The sequence below is a fragment of the Elephantulus edwardii genome, unplaced genomic scaffold (genome assembly GCF_000299155.1).
Source record: "Elephantulus edwardii isolate Elephantulus edwardi_28Jun2011 unplaced genomic scaffold, EleEdw1.0 scaffold00232, whole genome shotgun sequence".
Classification (NCBI taxonomy): domain Eukaryota; kingdom Metazoa; phylum Chordata; class Mammalia; order Macroscelidea; family Macroscelididae; genus Elephantulus; species Elephantulus edwardii.
Genome location: NW_006399982.1, coordinates 2,444,216 through 2,463,964, shown reverse-complemented (window position 1 = coordinate 2,463,964; position 19,749 = coordinate 2,444,216). Strand labels below are relative to the sequence as shown.

At 45.6% G+C, this 19,749-nt stretch overlaps 1 protein-coding gene across 1 annotated transcript in view; it reads left to right on the top strand.

Moving 5' to 3' along the window:
* The first annotated feature begins 2,151 nt into the window (after nt 1-2,151).
* ATP13A4 (ATPase type 13A4) overlaps nt 2,152-19,749 on the top strand; it is a 136,801-nt gene continuing 119,203 nt past the window's right edge. The window contains exon 1 of the mRNA XM_006898540.1: nt 2,152-2,164. Coding sequence (XP_006898602.1) covers nt 2,152-2,164 — 13 coding nt within the window. The remainder of the gene's footprint in view (nt 2,165-19,749) is intronic.

Below are 19,749 nucleotides of genomic sequence, written 5' to 3'. Positions count from 1 at the left end.
TAAATTATTGTGAAACAGGTAAGACTTTTGCTTTAAATTGTGGATCGTCGTCATTCTGATTACTTCACAAAAGATTGGAACATGCTGCTGAAATTGAACAGGTGGACTTACTGGTTGTCACATTTTAGCAACAACAAGAACAAAAACACAGATGTCTCAACATTTCTCCCTCCTCCACCTCTTTTCATTGGTATGCAACTATTACAATCAGTGTGTGTGTGTGTGTGTGTGTGTTTTCTTAGCAAAAGAATTTTTAAATCTTATGCCTGGGACCTTCTGTCCTACTAAAGTGTGAATTATAGGAAAAAAAAAATAAAGTGTGAATTCCAAGGCAACTTTAGCCATTGGAGCAAAAGGCCTGGATGTTCTCATATTCGGTGGCCTGGTTCCAGGTTTTCTGATTACCGAATGTAAAGAGTCCCCTTCTCCCCTTTTTAATCAGTTCTGTGTAGGACTTCAAAGAAAGAACAAATCAGGTTTGTTCAAATTGTGATCTCAGCTTGATAATTGTGTTGATCCAATTTTCCATAACTGTTTAATGTTAAGTCATGGCAATTTCTTTTTCTGGGCATGCTATGTAAACTTGAATTTACTATGTATTTTTAATTGTGGTGTTTTAAGTGTGGGGAGGGAACTGAGCAATTTTTTTAGGGGGAAAAATAATGTACGCTGTAATGACCATGACTAGGCCTTCAGTTTAGCTGGCAGGCCAGGTTACATGAAGATCCACCTTTGATCCCCTGGTGAGAGGCAAGGTCTCCTTGTCAGCACTGCCCTGCCAGCACCTGGGCAGGGACTCTTTAAGAGCCGAGAGGCTTCACCTGCTGGGCAGAGCTTCCTGCTTCTCCCTTAACCCTCCCCCCGCCGGCAGGGCAGAGGGCACCTCACCCTCCTTGGACTGACACCTGGGCCACCTCTCAGGGTTCATGGCTGTGGAATTGTAAATAGCAAGCATCAAGTTTACCAGCCCTTAGTGCCTCCCTGGCAGGCAAGTGGAGGGGGCCTTCCTACTGTGGTGCATGGGGAGGCTGGCTGGGGCCGCCTCCCCGGCCCACCCTGTATTGTGTGTTCTTCCTTTTTCCCCTCCTTGCCTTTCCCTTCTTGTTCCTCTGCCTCTTGCCTGTGGCACTCAGGGTCAAACAGACTATTGACTTTCCAGTGTGAATGTGCCTTTTAACTAGACCTGGAAAGACATTGAGCTGAACCCTCATCGATTGCTCTCGAGAATTCATGCCTGATGCCTCTGCCTTCCCCTCCACTTTTCAGCGGGTGCTCTAGTGAGCAACCTCACTCTAGGGAGGCCAATCCCTTAGGATGCCTTCCCCAAACCACCTCTCCAAAGGTGAAATCTCCACCTGGGACGAGATGGCAGCAGGTCGTGTCTACCACTGGGTGCCCTCCCCAAGTCCAGGCTTGCCTTGGCTCATCAGACCCTGCTGGCTCACCCACCGCTGGCCCTTGGGCACCAGCCCTCAGTGTGGAGTTTGGGCTGGTGCCTGGTCCCAATCTTACCTGTGCCTTTATCACTTTGGGCATCTCAGATGCTAACTTGGTTCTTCTCCCAGCAGGCTTTGTATTGATTACAAATCATCTCCCAATGCAGAAGCAGCTGGGCTATGCAAAGAGTATTTCTGTCAGCTCTACTTGCTCCTTCATAATGTTATTAAACTAGGAGTGAGTACATTGAGAGGGAGTCTGGAGATACATAAAGAACAAAGACTCCTCCTTTCTGTGCTCCTTTCTATGCCTAGGCCCTGACTTTTCCAAAGTGCCTTAAAAGAAAAGAGACACATGTCCTAGGTGGTAATGTCTTTGTGACTTTACTCTTAAAATTGACCTTCTGTTTTGGGGGGGGTTGGTTTTTTTTCTGTTACATTTTCCTTCCTATTCAATGGTCAAGTGTGTGGTTCATTTTCCGAACCAGAGGAAATACAGCTTCCCTGCCCCTTCCCCTCTGCTGACCTTCCGGTACTCTCCTGGGGCCCCTGAACCCACAGCTCACATCCTCTTTCCATCGGGAAGTTTCAGGACTGTGGATACAGGAGACATTGCCTTCACCGGAGAGTTGGACCATAAAGCTGTGCTGTGCCTTCCTCTGCTCCTGTCCATCACCTTTTTTAAAGTGGCCTTTGGAAAGATCAGAGGGCAGGCATGGCAGCAGAGGGTAATGGAAAAGCTGGTGCTGGGTCTCAGCAAGGCCAGGGGCTATGCTGGCATCCCTGTGGGGTGTGCGGTGCCCTGTACAGCCAGACAGCAGCATTCCTGCCCTCGAGACCTGTTTTGCTGTGCTTATTTTCCATGTATGCAACAAACGTGTGTATACCATTGTGATGGGGGGGAGTGTCTGACCTTGGTGTTAAAAACAGACGAAAACTGTATTTTTTGCCTTTAAAATCCAGTAATGTAACATGAATAAATGACCCTATCTTTGTAACTACAGGTGGTTTCTCTTTGACTTCAGGGGTTTGGGTTCCCCCTGGAGCGGAGCGGATGGGGAAGAGGCAGAGGAGAGATCTTTCATATTTGAAAGATGACCACAGTGTAGGTATTCCCAAGCCTGCTGGGCTGCTGGGAGGGAAGCAGAGTTCTGCCCAGGCCTGCCCCTCTCGCCTCCATCAAGGGGCGTCCAGACTGGAGGCTGAGGAGATGAGGTCATGTCTCTCCTGACTCCCCTGACAGCTCAACAGAAACCTGACTCACTCCCGCTGATTCCGACTCCCAGTGACCAATAGGGCAGACAGAGCTGCCCTGCAGGATTTCTGAGGCCACACAGGGTTTTTGTTTGTTTGTTTGTTTGTCTTTTATAGTTAAGGTTTATTGAATGATTAACTACTTATCAAATACTGGTATATACAAGGAAGAAGAGTCAGAAGCAGGTAGCCAGTCCAGAGTTTCATTTTGCCAGCAATGCCTCACATTAAAAAAAGACATTTAAAAAAAATCAATAAAAAATCCATTCTGCTGATTTTAGCATCCATCCATTAATTGGTTAATCTACACGTACAGTCTTCTCCAGAGAACTTTGAAATACTTCATAGTAAAAAAAAAAATTTAAAAAAAACCCAAACTTCATAGTGAGGCAGACCGTTCATTATTCCGATGACTGAAAGACTAGAGGAAGTAGTGTTTTCAACTCTACTATATGCAAATTACACAACCCTGCTTGCTGAAACTGAAAAGACCGGAAGCACTTGCTGCAGAAGCTCAAGGACTGTAGTCTTCAATATGGAGTGAAGTTCAACATCAAGAAGACAAAGATTCTCTCACCACTGGGCCAATTGGCAGCATCATGATAGATGGAGAAGAGACTGAGGTTGTGAACAATTACAGCTTGCTTGGCTCCACAATCAACACTCTTATCACCAGCAATCAGAAAATCAAAAGACAAATTGCACTGGCAAAATCTGCTGTCAGGGACCTCTCCAGAGTGCTGAAAAGCAACTATGTCAGTCTAAAGACAAGGTGTGCTTAATCAGGCCATGGTCTTCACAATATTTGTTATGTTTCAGAGAGCTGGACAATGACTAAGGATGACAGAAGAATTGATGCCTTTGAGTTGTGGTCCTGGAAGTTGTGGTCCACCAAGAAAACAAATAGATTTCTCTTGGAGAGGGTGAAACCAAGTCTCTCCTTGGAGGCTAGGATTTTGAAGCTCCATCTCACATACTTTGGGCACGTGGTCAGGAGAGACCAGTCCTTGGAGGACATCGTGCTCGGAATGGTGGAGGAACAGCACAAAAAAGGAAGACCCCTAATGAGATGGATTGATACAGTAACTGGGGCAACTGGGATTGGTGTGTCAGAATTAGTGAAATGGGCTCAGGACAGGGAAGGGTCCAGAGCAGCTATACATGGGTTCAACAGCACATAACATATTATACTGGTTGTATTTTCTTTAAGCCTCTTCTTTAGAGTCAACAAGGCCGTGTGGAGGGCTTTTGTGTTTGTAAGTCAGTTATATTTTTTGAGGAACATTCTTCTAAGTGGTACATATGGCACTCTTCTGTCAATTTGCTGTACTGAGATAACCTGGGGTTGCTGTGATGATGAACCTTGTGCCTTTGGGGTGTCAAGTGCCATAACAGTTACCCATGGTGGACAGTGTTTATTGGAGTTCCCAGTTTAAGACAGGTTTGAAAGCAGGTATGGCAGCCACTTCCTAAACAACATGCCTCTGGAAACTCTATGTTTGAAAAACAACCATAGTTATAGAAAGGCTTCAGGTCTTTTGTTCATAGGGTTGCTTGTTATGAGTCATGTTTGACTCGATGGTAATCATCAACAACAACAACGACAAGACAAAGAAGCATCCAACGCTATAAGCCTTCCTTTTGAAAGCAGTGGAACAGGGTACTTGACTGACAGACACCCATTTTTAGAAAAAAACCAAAGCAGTGGGGTATGAGGCACCATGTAATATGCCAACTAGTGTGAACTTCCCACAAAACAGGTCTCCTTGCTTATATTACCTGAATACAACGCATAAGTTGTAAGTAACTGTAGTGGATGGAAACCAAGTATGGTTAATGTGGCATATTTTCAAAGCATTATGGTTAACTTTGAAGCAATGTCTAAAAATAAAGTTTGCCAGTATTCTCATCACAGACAGTGTTTGGTGGAGCTCTCAGTTGTAAAATAAGTTGGGAAGCAGGTGTGGCATCCATTTCCTAAAGCACATGCCTCTGGAAGGTCTATGAACTTGGAGAAAAGACAATAGTTACAGAAAGGCATTAGGTCTTTTGTTCATAGAGTCGCTATGAGTTGACCTCGACTTGATGGCAGTCAACAAGTATTCCAGAGAAGCCAGCCCTTGTGCCAGATAACGTGATCCACATATGTTTAAGGTCTGGCTCTCTTTTCTGAGACAGTTTCCCCTTCCTATAACTTCCATAACTGCTGATCTTCAGAATTTTTCATCTTCTAATAAAGAATCGGGCTGGCCATTTAGCATGTCCTGTCATTTTGATGTCATCCCTCAGCTCAGCTCCAGCTCCTCACCTGAGGAGTACTGCTTCTGTCTTAGGCTGCAAGTTTTTTCAGAAGCAAACGGCCTCCATCTTCCCCTGCAGAGTGGCTAGTGGGTTCGAACTGTTGACCTTTCAATTAGTGCTCCAGCACTTAGCCCAGTGTGCCACCAGTGCTCTATTGGCAGCTCACTGGTGCCCTATTGAGTGGCTCAAGCTGCTGCAAAGTAGACATTTTTTTTCTAACTACATTTGGCTGTTTTTTGCTAATGTCAGGAAGTCAAGAGAGGGTTCTCTGAATTTTCACAAAGTGTGATGCACCTGATTCACCTGCATGAGATGTCACAATGCTGGACTCAGACCCTGCCCCTGTAATTCTGTGGCACTGGGCAAATGATCTAACCTCTCTCTGCTTCGGTCTCGTCTCCTGCGTGATGGTGATGGTATCTTATTTCATAGTTGAGATGAAGATTGAGTTAGTGCTTATGAATCCTTCAGAACAGTGCCTGGTTCAGGATAGACATCGTAGGTGGAACATGTATGTGTTACAATGCCTGTGGACATGTGTGCTGACAACATACAGACTGCCACCCTGTACAATAGGCACACACCCGAGTTCCCTGCTGTTGCAGAGACACCTGAGCCTCACTAGTGGTGTTCCACCATCCCACCTGATGGAAGACTTTGTAAGGGGGGGAGCTTGGTGGACTCGAGGGGTCTGGAAGGAGGTGAGAAAGGAAACAAAATAAAGTCCCCCGGAATGGCCATTTCCCCAAGAGTTTGATCTGCTTCACACAGTACCCAGACAGAACCAAGTCTGAGCCAAGCACAATCTCCTAACGTGAGTGTGGGTTTGCTGAGCACCATGTCCACCATATAGTACCTCTGCTGAGGAAAAGTGTGGGCTGTAGACTGAATTACTGACCCAAAGCACCTCAAATTGGTGAGCTCAGAAACATTGCTGATACATGTCTGAAGGTGCCTCCCAGGCAAGGGATGTTTACAGTGCTGGTGACAGAGGGAAGCTGGATGGGGGAGGTGGTGGGGGAAATGAGAAGATGACCACATACCAGGTACTCCAGTCTGTCCCATACACTCAGACCCCTCCAGTTGCTTCTTCCAGGTGACAGGAGTTCAGACATTCCTTAAGATCAGTCTCTTCATAGAACTGGAACGTCTTACCCCATCAGGAAGGAAATGAGGTTGGTCTGGCAGAGCTGGTCATGCCCGACAAGGCTCATTTGCTTCTTTGGCAGAGTCCCCGCCAAGGAAGGCGGCTGCTGCTTTTGGGCTTCAGGCCCAGTTGCTGGGACAAGAGCTTGAGGAAGCTGTAGGCGCAGTTGTCATGGGGTGGGGTCGCATCCACAGACTGGGAGATGAGGGGAATGTGGGCACTCTGAGGGTATCTGCGCTTCAGCAAGATGCATGCCAGGGTCACCGGGGGGTGGGGGGAAGATGGCATATGAGAATGTCATGGTGTCTTTGGGCAGAGCATGCCAGGTCCACAGGGCAGGGAGCCTGGCAAGATGGCCAGGAAGGAACTGTATGAACAATGAACATCACTTCTGACCGCCGTCCCATCCGATGAAATGACTGGGGAAGTTATTTCTCCTCTCTGGGCCTCAGATTACTCTTCTGTTTTGAGACTTCTCTCAGAGTCTATCCTAGGTCTGCCCACTGTCCTGTCCTCCTTCCAGTAGGAAGCGACCTGGGCTAAGTTTTCCTCATATCCCTGAGGCTGACTTTTCATGTGGACTTGAGCAAGTCAAAGTCTCTAGGCCTTCACTTGTGGAAACCTTAGATGTTCTTCTCAGCAATGCTGTGGGAGTGTCCACTGGTGGAGGCACTCCCTGGGGAGAGAGGGCTCTTCAGCAGCCCTGCACCCTCCCTCCCTCACTCACCTGCTCTCCACTTGTCATTAGCTGGACTGGAGAACAAGGAGGCTCTTATTCCCCGAGTACCCACTTGGGTCCCATTTACTGTTGGCAAAAACTAGCAGTTGAACTGGAGGCTTTTTAAAGTAAGAAGCAGCTGACTTACACCTGTGATCTGCAAACAGAGAGGGTCCCCTAGGCTGAGGCTCAGTCCAAAAGGGGTGAGGGGGTCCCTGGAGTCAGGGCAGAATTGAGTTGTGTGTTAGAGCCTAGAATTTAGAGGGTGGAGCTCTGGTGGCCTAGGTAAGAAAGTGCACTGCAATTCCAAAGACACACAGTTCAAATCCACCGGCTGCTCTGCAGGAGAAGGATGGGCAATCTCCTCCCATGCAACTAACTGCTCTCTCCTACTTGATGGCGCATAACAAGAAGTAGAGAAGAGCCAATGACTTGGTGTTAGGGTCACCAGAACCACCACCCTCAGACTGTCCTGGAGCACCACAGTAACCACTGTCACATGGGTTAGATTCTTCTCTGAGGTTAAGTTTCCAGAAGCTGAATTGCAGAGTTAAAGGATGGGCCCTTGGTGGGTGTGAGTGGTAAAGAAATAAGCAGAAACAATTGCTACCGAGTTGGTTCCAGCTCACAGCAACCACGTGTGTGCCTGCGCAGAACTGTACTCCGTGGAACTGTCAACAGTTGTAACCTCACAGAAGTGAATCGCCAACATTTTCTTCCACAGAACCACTGGGCTGTTTCAAACTGCCAACCTCCCTGTTAGCAGCCAAGTGCATTAACTGTATGCATCGTCCAAGGACTCCCAAAGAAATCGTCTTCCGAATGGACCAGACTTTTGACTCTGCCATTCAGCCTCTGGAAATTTACCCTAAGAAAAGAACCAAATGCATGCATCCAGCGATTCTTTGAGGGGAAGGGGGAGCACCATTCCATTACAATGGAAAAGAGAAATGTAACAGTGCTTGCTCTTACAGTGCTTCTAACTCTGAAAAATTAGAGGCCACCACAAACAGGAGACTGTAGGAAGGAAAATGAAGTGCACCAGGCAATTATACACTGTGCAACCATTATGAACAATGGGACAGATCTATAGTTATCGATTAGAAAGAGGTCTAAAGGGAAACAGAAAATTACAGCATAGTGTTTCCACACATGATGAGGAAACGTTTGAATAATTTAGTGTTGAAATTACTATGTAATAATTGTTTCCCTTCTCTGCACAGGCCGACAGCCTGTTCTAATGAACTTCCTCAAAGAAGTTAGCAATGCTTTGTGTTTTGGACCCTGACTTAGAGCCACTCACTCACCCACCCGTCCAGACCTTTGTTGAGTGTTGACTCCATGGGGAGAACCCCAGGTGTGTCCCAGAAGGCTGCATTTATTGCAACTTCCCCAGACTCAAGCTGGAATGGGGCTCTTCCTTTGGAGAATGGTGGAGGCCTGTTTGCCCGTAGTGAACATGAGACCAGTGCAGGAAGTGGCAGGGCTGTGGGGTGCTCATGAAGGCTAGACCAGAGCCCAGGGGACTTGTAGCAACTCTTGGGCAGTGGGGGTGGGGAATGAATATGGCATTTTTGACATGCTTTTCTGAGAGCCAAGATGCATTGTGTAATGAGGAAGTTCAAGAAGGGAGTTGGAAAAGTGCTGTGCCCTGACTTGGGAGGGGCAGGCCTTGGGCATTTGGTTGGGGCCCTGTGAAGAGCATGAGGCCAGAAAGAAGCAAAGCAAATGCCTTGCTCTTGGATCTTGAGGCCCCGGCATCCCTGAGTCCTGTTGCTGAATGAGGTCCTAGCCTCTGAGTTTTGATCCAGAGCAGAGCCTGAAGCTGTCACAGATTCATTTCCGGACCAGATGCAAGTTCTGGATAATTAGCTGGTGTTCCTGGACGTTGTCACTGTCTGGGAGGCTTGTGCCGAGGCAGGGTGGGTGCCAGGCCGTGACCAGCAAAAGTACATCCTTGAATTCTATCAGGCAGGGTGCCAAAGGCTGTGGGCCCAGTTCTGTTCCACCCTGCTCAGTGTCACGGCCCTGTGAGAGCTTCCCACGCTGGATGCCACTGGAGGTTGTCCAGCCCAGAGAGAGGTGTCCCTGCCTATGAGGTATCTTGTTCTCTGGTTCCACTTCACTAAGGGCATGCCTGAGATGAAAGTGAAAGGCTACAGATTAGACTCCCTCAAGCGAGCAAGAAGGACCACCATGTATGAGCACACACAGCTCTTTCTTGTGTTGATCACCACCACAATCTCCCCATCACAAGAAATGTAGATCCTAGAAGCTCCTGATCCTCACAGAAGCATATATCCGACCTGGGCCTCCTGAGGACCCCGGTCCACTGGACCGTAACCCAGCAGACCATCCAACTAAGCAGCCCTGTTTCCACAAGCCAGTGAGAGCACTGGAGACTGAGGTATTAGAAATACCTGGTCCTCAGCTCTAGGGACCCTGGTTGTACAGTGTGTAAAAAGTGTTGGGATGCTGCATGAAAGGCCACTAGCCTGAATCCACCAGATACTCTGTAGGAGAAAGACAGTCTCCTTCTGTAAGATTTACAGCCTTAGTTGTGGCTGTGGTGGTGGTGGTGGTCGTGGTTGTGGACCATCGAGTCAGAACCAATCCATTGCTGACCCTCCTGCAGGTTTTCAGAGGCAGTTTATTGCACGGGAGGAGATTGCCCATCCCTCTCCCACAGAGCAACTGGTGGATTCAAACCGCGTGCCTTCAGGCACAGCCTCTTGCCGCCAGGCCACCGTAGAAATGAGAGATGGATTGGACACAATGACTGCAGCCGTGGACTTAAGCACAAAGGAGATTGTGAGGAAGGCCTGGGATTGGACTCACTATGGGTCAGAGCTGACTCAGTAACACCTGACAGTGATAAGTCAGAATTGACTCAACAGCAGTGAGCTTTTGAGTTTTAGCCCCCAGCCCTGGAGAAAGTATGGCACTTCCTCAACACCTGACCTCAGCAGCATGGTCAAGAGAATTGTAACAAGTAGGGCTGCATGATAATGATAGAATTCTAGAACGTGTAAATTATCAAATTATCATTAACATCACATGCAAGTAAAATCTTTCTGAATATTATTAAAACACAGCTAGACAGGAAACTGTCAGAAATTCAAGCTAGATTCAGAAGAGGCCATGGCACAAGGGATATAACTGTTGATGTCAGATGGACCTTGGCTGAAAGTAGAGAATATCAGAAAGATGCTTACTTATGTTAATTGATTATACAAAGGCATTTGATTGTGTGCATCATAACAAATTATCTGTAATATTAAGAAGAATGGGAATCCTGGAATAGTTTTTGTATGTTCTCATACAAAACCTGTACAAAGACCAAAAAGCAGTTGTTGGAACAGAACAAGGCAACACACTACATGGTTTAAAATCAGACAAGGTGTGCATCAGGGTTGTAACCTTTCTCCATACCTAGTCAATCTGTATGCTGAACAAATTACATGAGAAGTTGGACCATAAGAACAATGTAGCATCAGGATAGGAGGAAGACTCCTCACCAACTTGCATTATACAAATGTAGCAACCTTGCAGAAAGTGAAAAAGAGGCACTTTCTGCAGAAGATCAAACCATAGTCTTCAATATAGAGTATAACTCATCATCAAGAAAAGAAACATCTTCACCTTTGGACCAATATACAACATAACGATAGAGGGAGAAAAGGTTGAAGTTGTTAACAATTTCCTTTTACTTGGATCCACAACCAACACAGAGCAGCCAGGAAATCAAAAGACAGTTACATCAGGAAAATCTGCGGTCAAGGACCTCTTCAAAATTCTAAGTAGGAAGGATGTCAGTTTAAAGACTAAGGTGCACCCGATTCAGGTATTTTCAATTGCTCCCTGTCCATCTGAAAGTTGGACAATGAATAAGGATGGCAGAAGAATTGATGCCTTGGAATTGTGATGTTGACAAGGAGTCAACCTCCCGTGAGCTGCTGCTAAGAGAACAAATAACCTGTGTCTTGCAAGAGTGCAACCAGAGTGCTCCTTAGAGGCAAGAGCGGTGAAACTTCATCTCACTTAATTTGGACAAATTTTCAGAACCAGTCCTTGGAGACTAGTTAGATTGGCACCTAATAATAACCAGGGCTGCACCCAAGGGCCTCTCTCAGGGAGAGCCTGGACTGTTTTGATTTTCCCTTTGTGAATTTAGAAGCCTTGGCAATCTCACATACTTGGCAGTGGCTGCTCCCTGTATTAAAGACATCAGGGCTGCCTCCATCTCGGAGACTTGATAGGAATAGTTACCACTGTAACTATCTGAGAGATGCAAGCAGGCCTGAAGGATGGGGAAGAGGAAATAGTCTCCTGGGTGTGGAGAACCTGGAGGACAGAAGTGGGCCATTTTCTGCCTCTGGAAGCATCATTGTGGACAATGCCAAATCCAGCCCTGGTTCACAGTCAGCACAGCGTATTCAGCCTACCTCTCGCCCCATCCCTGCTGTCCACTGACACCTGGTGTCCAGGACACAGATCTGACCATGACTGAGGGGAGTTGGGGGTCAGGGAGGCCCAGGTACCTCTGCTGGCGCCTGGGACCTCCCACACCACTCATCTTCTCTGCAAAGGAGGGCAGCTTCACCCCATCTCGGTCAAAGGCATCTCCCCAAGTCAAGCTAGGGGCTGTGGTTTGGACGTGATGATTCATGGTTTCAGACCAGCTGAACCTACTGCTCTAAAAGCAGGCCATTGGATTTAACTTCATCAGACTCCAGACCTCAGTGATTTGTGTTTCTAGTGGTTTGCTCTGGCTCAACCATAACAAGGGGTGTGATAGGGAGAGGAGAAACGTATTCTGGGGCATGCGGAAGTCTGGGGGGGACCTCCAGAGGCCGGGCTTTGGGTATAGGCCTTCCTGGAAGTGCCTGCTGAATTTCATGTTCAGTCGTCTCACTCTGGGCAGAAGCTACAAAAGCACACAATTCAGCTTGCAGGTGTACACGATGAGCAATCTGCCAGTTAAGGCAGGCCTTTCGGATGCCAACCTCAGCTGTTCCTACCAACTCTGGATGCTCAGCCTTTGACTACTCAGTGGCTGAGATTCAACTTTAGCCCAGGCTCTAATCATCCATGGGTTTGGATGATGGATTTTGATGGTCCCCAGGGCCTGGGGACATGCTCCTTGTCTTTTGGCTTCCTCATCTTGCAGGGACACTGCCTACAACCACCAGGAGACTGTCTCAGGATTTTTCTTGTAGGAAAACAAGGTCTTCCAGGCCTTTCCTGGCATCTCAGTGGCCTTGAGAAGAGGGCACACAGCTGGGGATGACTTGCAGTAGGATGCAGACTGGAGGAGCAGGAAAGAAAAATGGGGAAGTCTGAACTGAGAGAGCAGGGTTGGCTTGTCTGGTGACTTAGCCCACATTTATTTTAGGGGGAAGACAACACCCTAATTCAAATATATTTTATCAAAAACTGAACTCATTACCATCACGCCAACTTATAGCTGTCACTCCAAGGGGTTTTCAGAGGCTGTAAATCACATGAGAGGAGACTGCCCATCTTTCTCCCTCGGAACAGGTGGTGTATTCAAACACCTGCCTTTGGGTTGGCAGTGCATTTCTTTACCCACAGGGCCACCAGATCGCCATAAACATATAGAGACCCTTTTATTGAAACAGAAACAGGACAAAGACAAAAATAGATTGTTTCAGAATAAGGGGAAACCATAAGCATGGGGCCAAAAATGTTCCACTAAATGATGACCATGACTTTTATTGATAAGACAGAAGATGAAGGAAGTCATCGTAAGAGTGTGACTGGTGACAAGTACGATCGACTGTTGTTGCCGGTGGGACTATAGAGAGGAATGAATGATTATCATTGCAGGATATACACTATTGCACATTAAAAAGTTTTCAAGATTTTTTCCTGAGGCTGTGATCACCTTCAACTTAAACTAGACAACATGAAATTCTTTTATTGTTAAGGACTCACCCAGCCAGTTCATGGTCCTTTGTGCAAGCCCTGTTGAGTGAGTTGGTCTTCCCCAGTGCCTGAATTATTAGAAAGAGATTCAAGTGGCATTTGAATTTATGTCAAGACTGAAAATGGAGTTAGGGTCCCACTACAGATTGAAGCCTTCCACAAATCAAGCACTTCAGAATTTATGCTCTGATATAGCTTACCACACATTCTGTGTTTCACTCCAAATGGAAAGGTCAACAATTCAAATCCACCAGCTACTCTGAGAGTTGTTGTTGTTGTTAGATTCCGTCGAGTTACATATGACTCATAACAGCCTTATGAACAACAAAGCTCAACCCTATCTTATCCTGTGCCATCCTCAAAATCTCTGACATGCTTGAGCCCATTGCTGAAATCACTGCATCAACCCAACTATTGAGGTTTTGTTTTGCTTACTCTCTGCCTTTCCAAGCATGATATCCCTCTCCAAGGAATAGCCTCTCCGAATAATATGCCCAAAGTATGTGAGATGAAGCTTCATCATCTTTGCCTTCATGGAGCTCTCTGGTTGCACTTACTCCAAGACTTATCTGTCTGTTCTTTTGGCAGTCCATGGGCTGGAATGTTCAGTACTCTTCTCCAACACCACTACTCAAAGGCGTCAATTCTTCTTCTGTTTTCCTTATTCATTGTTCAGCTCTCAGCTTCTTAGCAAGTACTTGAAGAGACCATTTCTTCCCATAAAGAAGCCCAACAGAAGGTTACCTTGAGTTGAAATAAAGTCAATAGCAGGGGTTCAGGTTTGGGTTTGGGCTTGCTCAGCAATTGTAATGGACTTCCAACTCCACTCTCCCTGAGAGCAAAGCATCCTTCCCTAGGCTTGCTAAGCATAGCCACATGGCAGGCTGAATGATTAGAAAGAGATTCAAGTGGCATTTGAGTTTATGTCAAGACTGAAAATGGAGTTAGGGTCCTACTACAGACTGAAGCCTTCAACAAATCAAGCCCTTCAGAATTTATGCTCTGATACAGTCCCTGTCTAGAAAGTGGGGATAGAGAAGCTGAAAGGGCCGTCGAGTTGGAACTGACTCAGAAGACCCTTGAGTGAGTTTTCAGAGGCTATGGATCTTATGGGATGATGTTGACCATCTTTCTCCCTTGGAGCTGCTGGTAGATTTGAACTCTCTGCCTCTGGGTTGGCAGCACAACTCCTTGCCACCTAGGCAACCAGAACTTGAGGGCTCTTATGGAACTGCCAATTTGTGGTTCTCAGAAAACTTTTCTGGATGGTTTTGAGTTTTATTCTCACAGCCACACACTGCCTGTCCAGGTTAGGAACAAAGCTTCTCTGTGTCAGTGTGGAAAATGGGGGAGGAGGAAAGCAGACTCTGGCAGCCTAGAGGGACCCCCCCCCCACCAAGGGCACAGCCTGGAGTCCAAGGGGAACTAGGCCTCTGCCGTAAGCTTTCCTGGAAGGCCTGTTGAGTTTCTTCCTCTTCCTGAACCGAAGCACAAAGCTCAGCTAGAAGACCCTGAACGTGTTGTCCCCAGATTTTCTAGGGCTTCCTGTTCCTGTCATCTCCCCAGTACAACCTGGAGCCGACTCTCATAGAACACCTGAGCATCCATGATGTGGTCTGAGCTTGGCTACCTGCCCAGCTCGGTCCCCTGCAGTCAGTTAGTTGGTAGACAAACAGAGCACCACTATTTTCCAGGAGGACTCAGTACTCAGTTGCTAGCACCTTACGGAGGTAACAGGTCTTCCAGGGGCTATGGGGTACATAGCAAGTCCACTCTTCATAAATCGTCCTGAGGGCCACAGTCTGGCACCCTACCCCCTGGTGCTCACAGCACTTCTTGGTTCACAAAGGACTTTCATAACTCGTAGGCCCTGTTGGCTTACAACAGCTTTGGGAAGTGGATATGATAGCTGGCAGAGTATAAAGGTCATGAACTTTAGAGACAGATCTATTTGTGTCCAGATGGCTGCCTTTGCCACACAAACATTGTAGGACCTGGAAGATGTTACTTCTTTCCATATGGTAATTCCTGTCATCCCAGCATCATTTACTAAAGCCTGTCCTGATGACCACACGTATGGGGATTCCATCTCTCTGTCATAAAGCAGATGCCTGTGACTGAAGGATGGAGAAAGCATTAACAAGAAGATAGAAAGTCACTGTACCAAAAAGAATTGGTCAACAATGAACCATTTAAGGGAGTATCATGCTCAAGAACCAATTATACTGAAGAAAGAAACATAACCAATAATGAAGGCATTGGCAGAAAATAAGGCTTCTTGAATGATGAAATATCAATAGGAATGTTTCAACAAACAGATGCAGCCCTAGATGTGATCACTCATTTGTGCCAAGAAATTTCAAAGATAGTTACCTGGCCAACTGAAGAGATTCCGATTTGCTCCCTGCAAAAGGAACATATGGGATGACATGAGGGTGGCTGAGTCTGACTTCTGCTTGCTACATAAATGGGAACTGTCCCCATTAATAATATCCATAGCAGCAAACAGATAACCACTAGGTCAGACATGCCACTCCCCATGCTCCTACACCTATTTCCACTAATTACATGGTTCGATATTCATTGTTGACTAACAGACTTTCCTCATAGTTGTGGTACCAAGAGGGGGGTTTATTAGGGAAATAGTTTGGGGAGTTGGAGAGGCAAAGAATATCTTAGAATGCAAGTCCAGATTTAGTTGAGCAATCCCAAGCCATATAAACAGCAAACCACAATTTCTTCTTTAGTAAAAGTCAGCAACACAAATTCAAGAAGTGTCTGGTTTTCTCAATCATCCAGCAAGGTTTGCCTCAGAGCAAATTTTAAGCTAACACCATACTCCCATTCAAAAAAAAATTGATCCAATAGAGTTCAGAAATTGTCAAATACTATGATTACTATCACAAGTAAAATCTTGCTGAAGGTTTTTTTAAAAAATGGTTGGGATAATATATTGACAGGGAATTTCCAGAAATTCAAACCGATTCAGAAGAGGCTGTGGGAAAAAGAATATTATTGTTGATGTCAGATGGATCTTGGATGAAGCAGAGACTATCAGAAAGATGTTTATTTGTGTTTTACTGATTTTGCAAAGACATTTGACTGTATGGTTCATAACAAATTATGGCTAACATTGAGAAGACTGAGAATTCCAGAATGCTTAGTTGTGATCATGAGACACCTGAACACAGACCAAGACGTGGTTGTTGGAGTGGAACAAGGGAATGCTGCATGGTTTAAAATCAAGAAAATCAAGAAAGATGTGTGTCAGGGTCCTAGCCGTTCTTCATATCTAGTCGATCTGTTAGGAGGGCCTAGTCCTTGGAGAAGGATATCATGCTTGAAAAGATGGAAGGTCAGAAAAAGAGAGGAAGACCCTTAACCAGACGGATTGGCACAGTGATTGTAACAGTAACAATGGACTCATGTATGTTGAAGATGGTGAGGATGGCATAAGATACGACAGGGTTGATATCTGTTGTTCATAGGGTCGCTATGAGTCACAGTCGACTTGATGGCACATAACAACAGTTAATCTGTATGCCAAACAAATAATTAAAGAAGCTGGACAATATCAAGAAAAATGTGGTGTCAGGCTTGGAGGAGGATCCATCAACAACCTCTGTTAAGCATATGCTACAGCCTTGCTTGCGGAAAGTGTAGAAGACTTGAAGCACTTACTGAAGATCAAAGGTCTTTTAAAATGGATTATGTGTTAGCATTAAGAGAACAAAAATCCTCACCACTGTACCATGATAGGTAAAGATTGAAATTGTCAATTATTTCATTTTACTTGGCTCCACAATACTCATGATAGCAATGTTGTTGTCGTTATGTGCCGTCGAGTCGTTTGCAGCTCATAGCGACCCTATGTACGACAGCCCTAAACTCTGCTCTATCCTGTGCCAATCGCATGGCCTCTGACACACCCATCCCGATTACCCTAATCACTGAATCAATCCACCTCATAAAGGGCCTTATCCTCCGGCGTTGTCCCTCTACCCTACCAAGCATGATGTCCCTCTCCAAGGACCTGTCTCTCCTTACAACATGTCCAAACTATGTCAGACGAAGCCCCAGAATCCTTGCCTCCAAGGAGTAGCCTGATTTAACCCTCTCCAGGATGAATCTGTTTGTTTTCTTGGCAGTCCACGGTACATTCAATACTTTTCTCCAGCACCACAGCTCAAAGGCATCAATTCTCCTTCTATCTTTCCTAGTCATTGTCCAACTCTCTGATGCATAACAAGTGATTGCAAAAACCATGGCCTGTATCAGGCACACCTTAGTCTCCAGAGAGACTCCGTTGCTCTTGAGTACTTTAGAGAGGTCCCTAACAGCACCCTTTGCCGTCTCAATACGTTTTTTGATTTCCTGGCTGCTGGTGCCAAGAGTGTTGACCGTGGAGCCAAGCAAACTGTAGCTGTGAACAATCTCAATCTCTTCGCCAAAAAAAATGCATTGTAGGGAGCTCTGGTGGCCTAGTGGCAAGAAGTTGCACTGTAATCCCTAAGGCATACGGTTCAAATCCACCAGATGCTTCGCTGGAGAAGGAGGGGCAATCTCCTCCTGTGCCAGTCAGATCTGAATCAATGGTACACAACAAGGGGAGGGGGAGAAAGCATTGTATTGGGAACATTTGCTGTCAAGAACCACTTTAAAGTGTTAAAGAGCAAGGATGTCAGTTATAAGACTAAGATGCACCTGACCCAAGTCATGGTGTTTTCAATTGTTTCCTAAGCATGTGAAAATTTGATAATAAAATAATACTGATGTATTGATGTCTTTTAATTGTGATGTTGTCAAAGAGTACTGAATATACCATGGACTTCCAAGAGAACAAACAAATCTGCTTTGGAGGAAGTGCAACCAAGGTGTTCCTTACAGGCAAAAATGATGAAACGTTGTCTCATGCTCATACTTTGAGCATGTTTTCAAGAAGTGCTAACCCTTGGAAAAAGACATCATGCTTGCAAAAGTAGAAGGCTATCAAAGGAGAGGAAACCTTGAAGGAGGTGGATTGACAGAGCAACAACAACAATGGGCTGGAGCCTGATGGAGAGTGTGAAGAAGGCCCAAGGGCAGGGCAAGTTTTTGATCAGTTGTTCCCAGGGTCTGTGTGAGCTGTGTCGTTGATTGGACAGCGCCTACTAACAATGTGAACATTGTTCAGGCATTCTTTAACCTTAATGAATATTTAAATCAGATACATATCCCTTATTTGTTAAAAATCTCACATTGCAAATGGGTTGTTCCTCTTTGTGTTATTATTATGTGTCATCAAGCCAGAACCAACTCATTGCTGACTGACCCTCCAGCAAGTTGTCAGAGCCTGTAAACCACACAGGAGGAGACAGCCCATCTTCCTCCTATCTTCGTACTTCTGTCAGTAAAACCTTTTATATTTTGAAGCTGTGTTGTTAGTGACTTACACTAATACATAAGTACTCTTAAAAACACAAACACTAATTTAAAGCAATAATAATTCCAGAATATTAAATGTCTACTCAGTGTTTAAATTAGTTGAATGGTTAGTTGTTGTTGTTATGTGCCGTCGAATTGCTTGTGACTCATAGTGATCGTATGTACAAGAGCCCTAAACCCTGCTCTATCTTGTGCCAACATTACTGTCTCTGATACACCTACTCCCATTACCTCAATCACTGAATTGATCTATCTCACTGAGCGTCTTCCTCTCCTGCCCTGTCCCTCCACCCTCCCAAACACGATGTCCCTCTCCGAGGACCAGTCCCTCCTTGCAATATGCCCGAAGCATGTCAGATGAAGCTTCATGGTCCCTGCCTCCAAGGAGTAGGCCAGCTTCATCCTTCACCCTCTCCAGGACGAAACTATTCATTCTCGTAGCGGTCCATGGTATATTCAACACTCTTCTCCAGCACCGCAGATCAAAGACATCAATTCTCTTTCTGTCATCTTTAGTCATTGTCCAGCTCTCTGATGCATAGCATGCATTGTGAAGACTATGGCCTGGATCAGGCACACCTTAGTGTCCAACCTGATGTCATTACTCTTCAGTACTCTGGAGAGATCCCTGACAGCTGACTTTCCCAGTGCAATTCTTCTCTTGATTTCCTGGCTGCTGGTACCAAAAGCCTTAATTGTGGAGACAAGCAAACAAAACTGTTAACAATCTTGATCTCTTCACCATCCATGATGGTGCCAATTGGCCCAGTGATGAGAATCTTTATTTTCTTGATGTTGAGCTTCAATCCATATTGAAGGCTGCAGTCCTTGACCCTGTGCAGCGATATAATTTTATTTACAGTTTTTAAAAACCAAGGTGCTTCATTTTGACCATTCCTAAACCTCAATCCTTATTTTCATGCTCAAAAGAATTCATTCTGCTTCTTGATCATACATTCTGACATGACAAATACTCCCTCACCCAGGGGGAATATGACATTTCCTAAATACCAGTTTATTATCTCTTCTTTCAAATAAATTATTAGAGAAGCTAGACTTTATGAAGAAGAGTGTGACATCAGGATCAAAAGAAGATTTATCAACAGCCTGTGCTATACAGATGACACAACCTTGATTGCTGAAAGTGAGGAAGCCTTGAAGCACTTGCTGCAGAAGATTTCAATCCATTTTAAAATCAAGAACACAAAGGTCCTTAACAGCAGGATAATGGATAGCCTAGTGATAAATGAAGAAAGGATTGAAGTTGTCAAGGATTTCATCCTACTTGGATCACAATCAATATCCATTGGCACCAGCAGTCAGGGGATCAAAAGACAAGTTGCATTGGGAAAATCTGCTGTTAAGGACCTCTCCAGAGCATTAAAGGACAACAGTGTCAGTCTAAGACTGAGATGCACCTGATCCAAGCTGTAGTCTTTTTTTTTCAGCCATAGCCTTTTTTTTTAAAATATGGAACACTTCAGGGAGCTCTGGTGGTCTAGTGGCAAGAAGCTGCACTG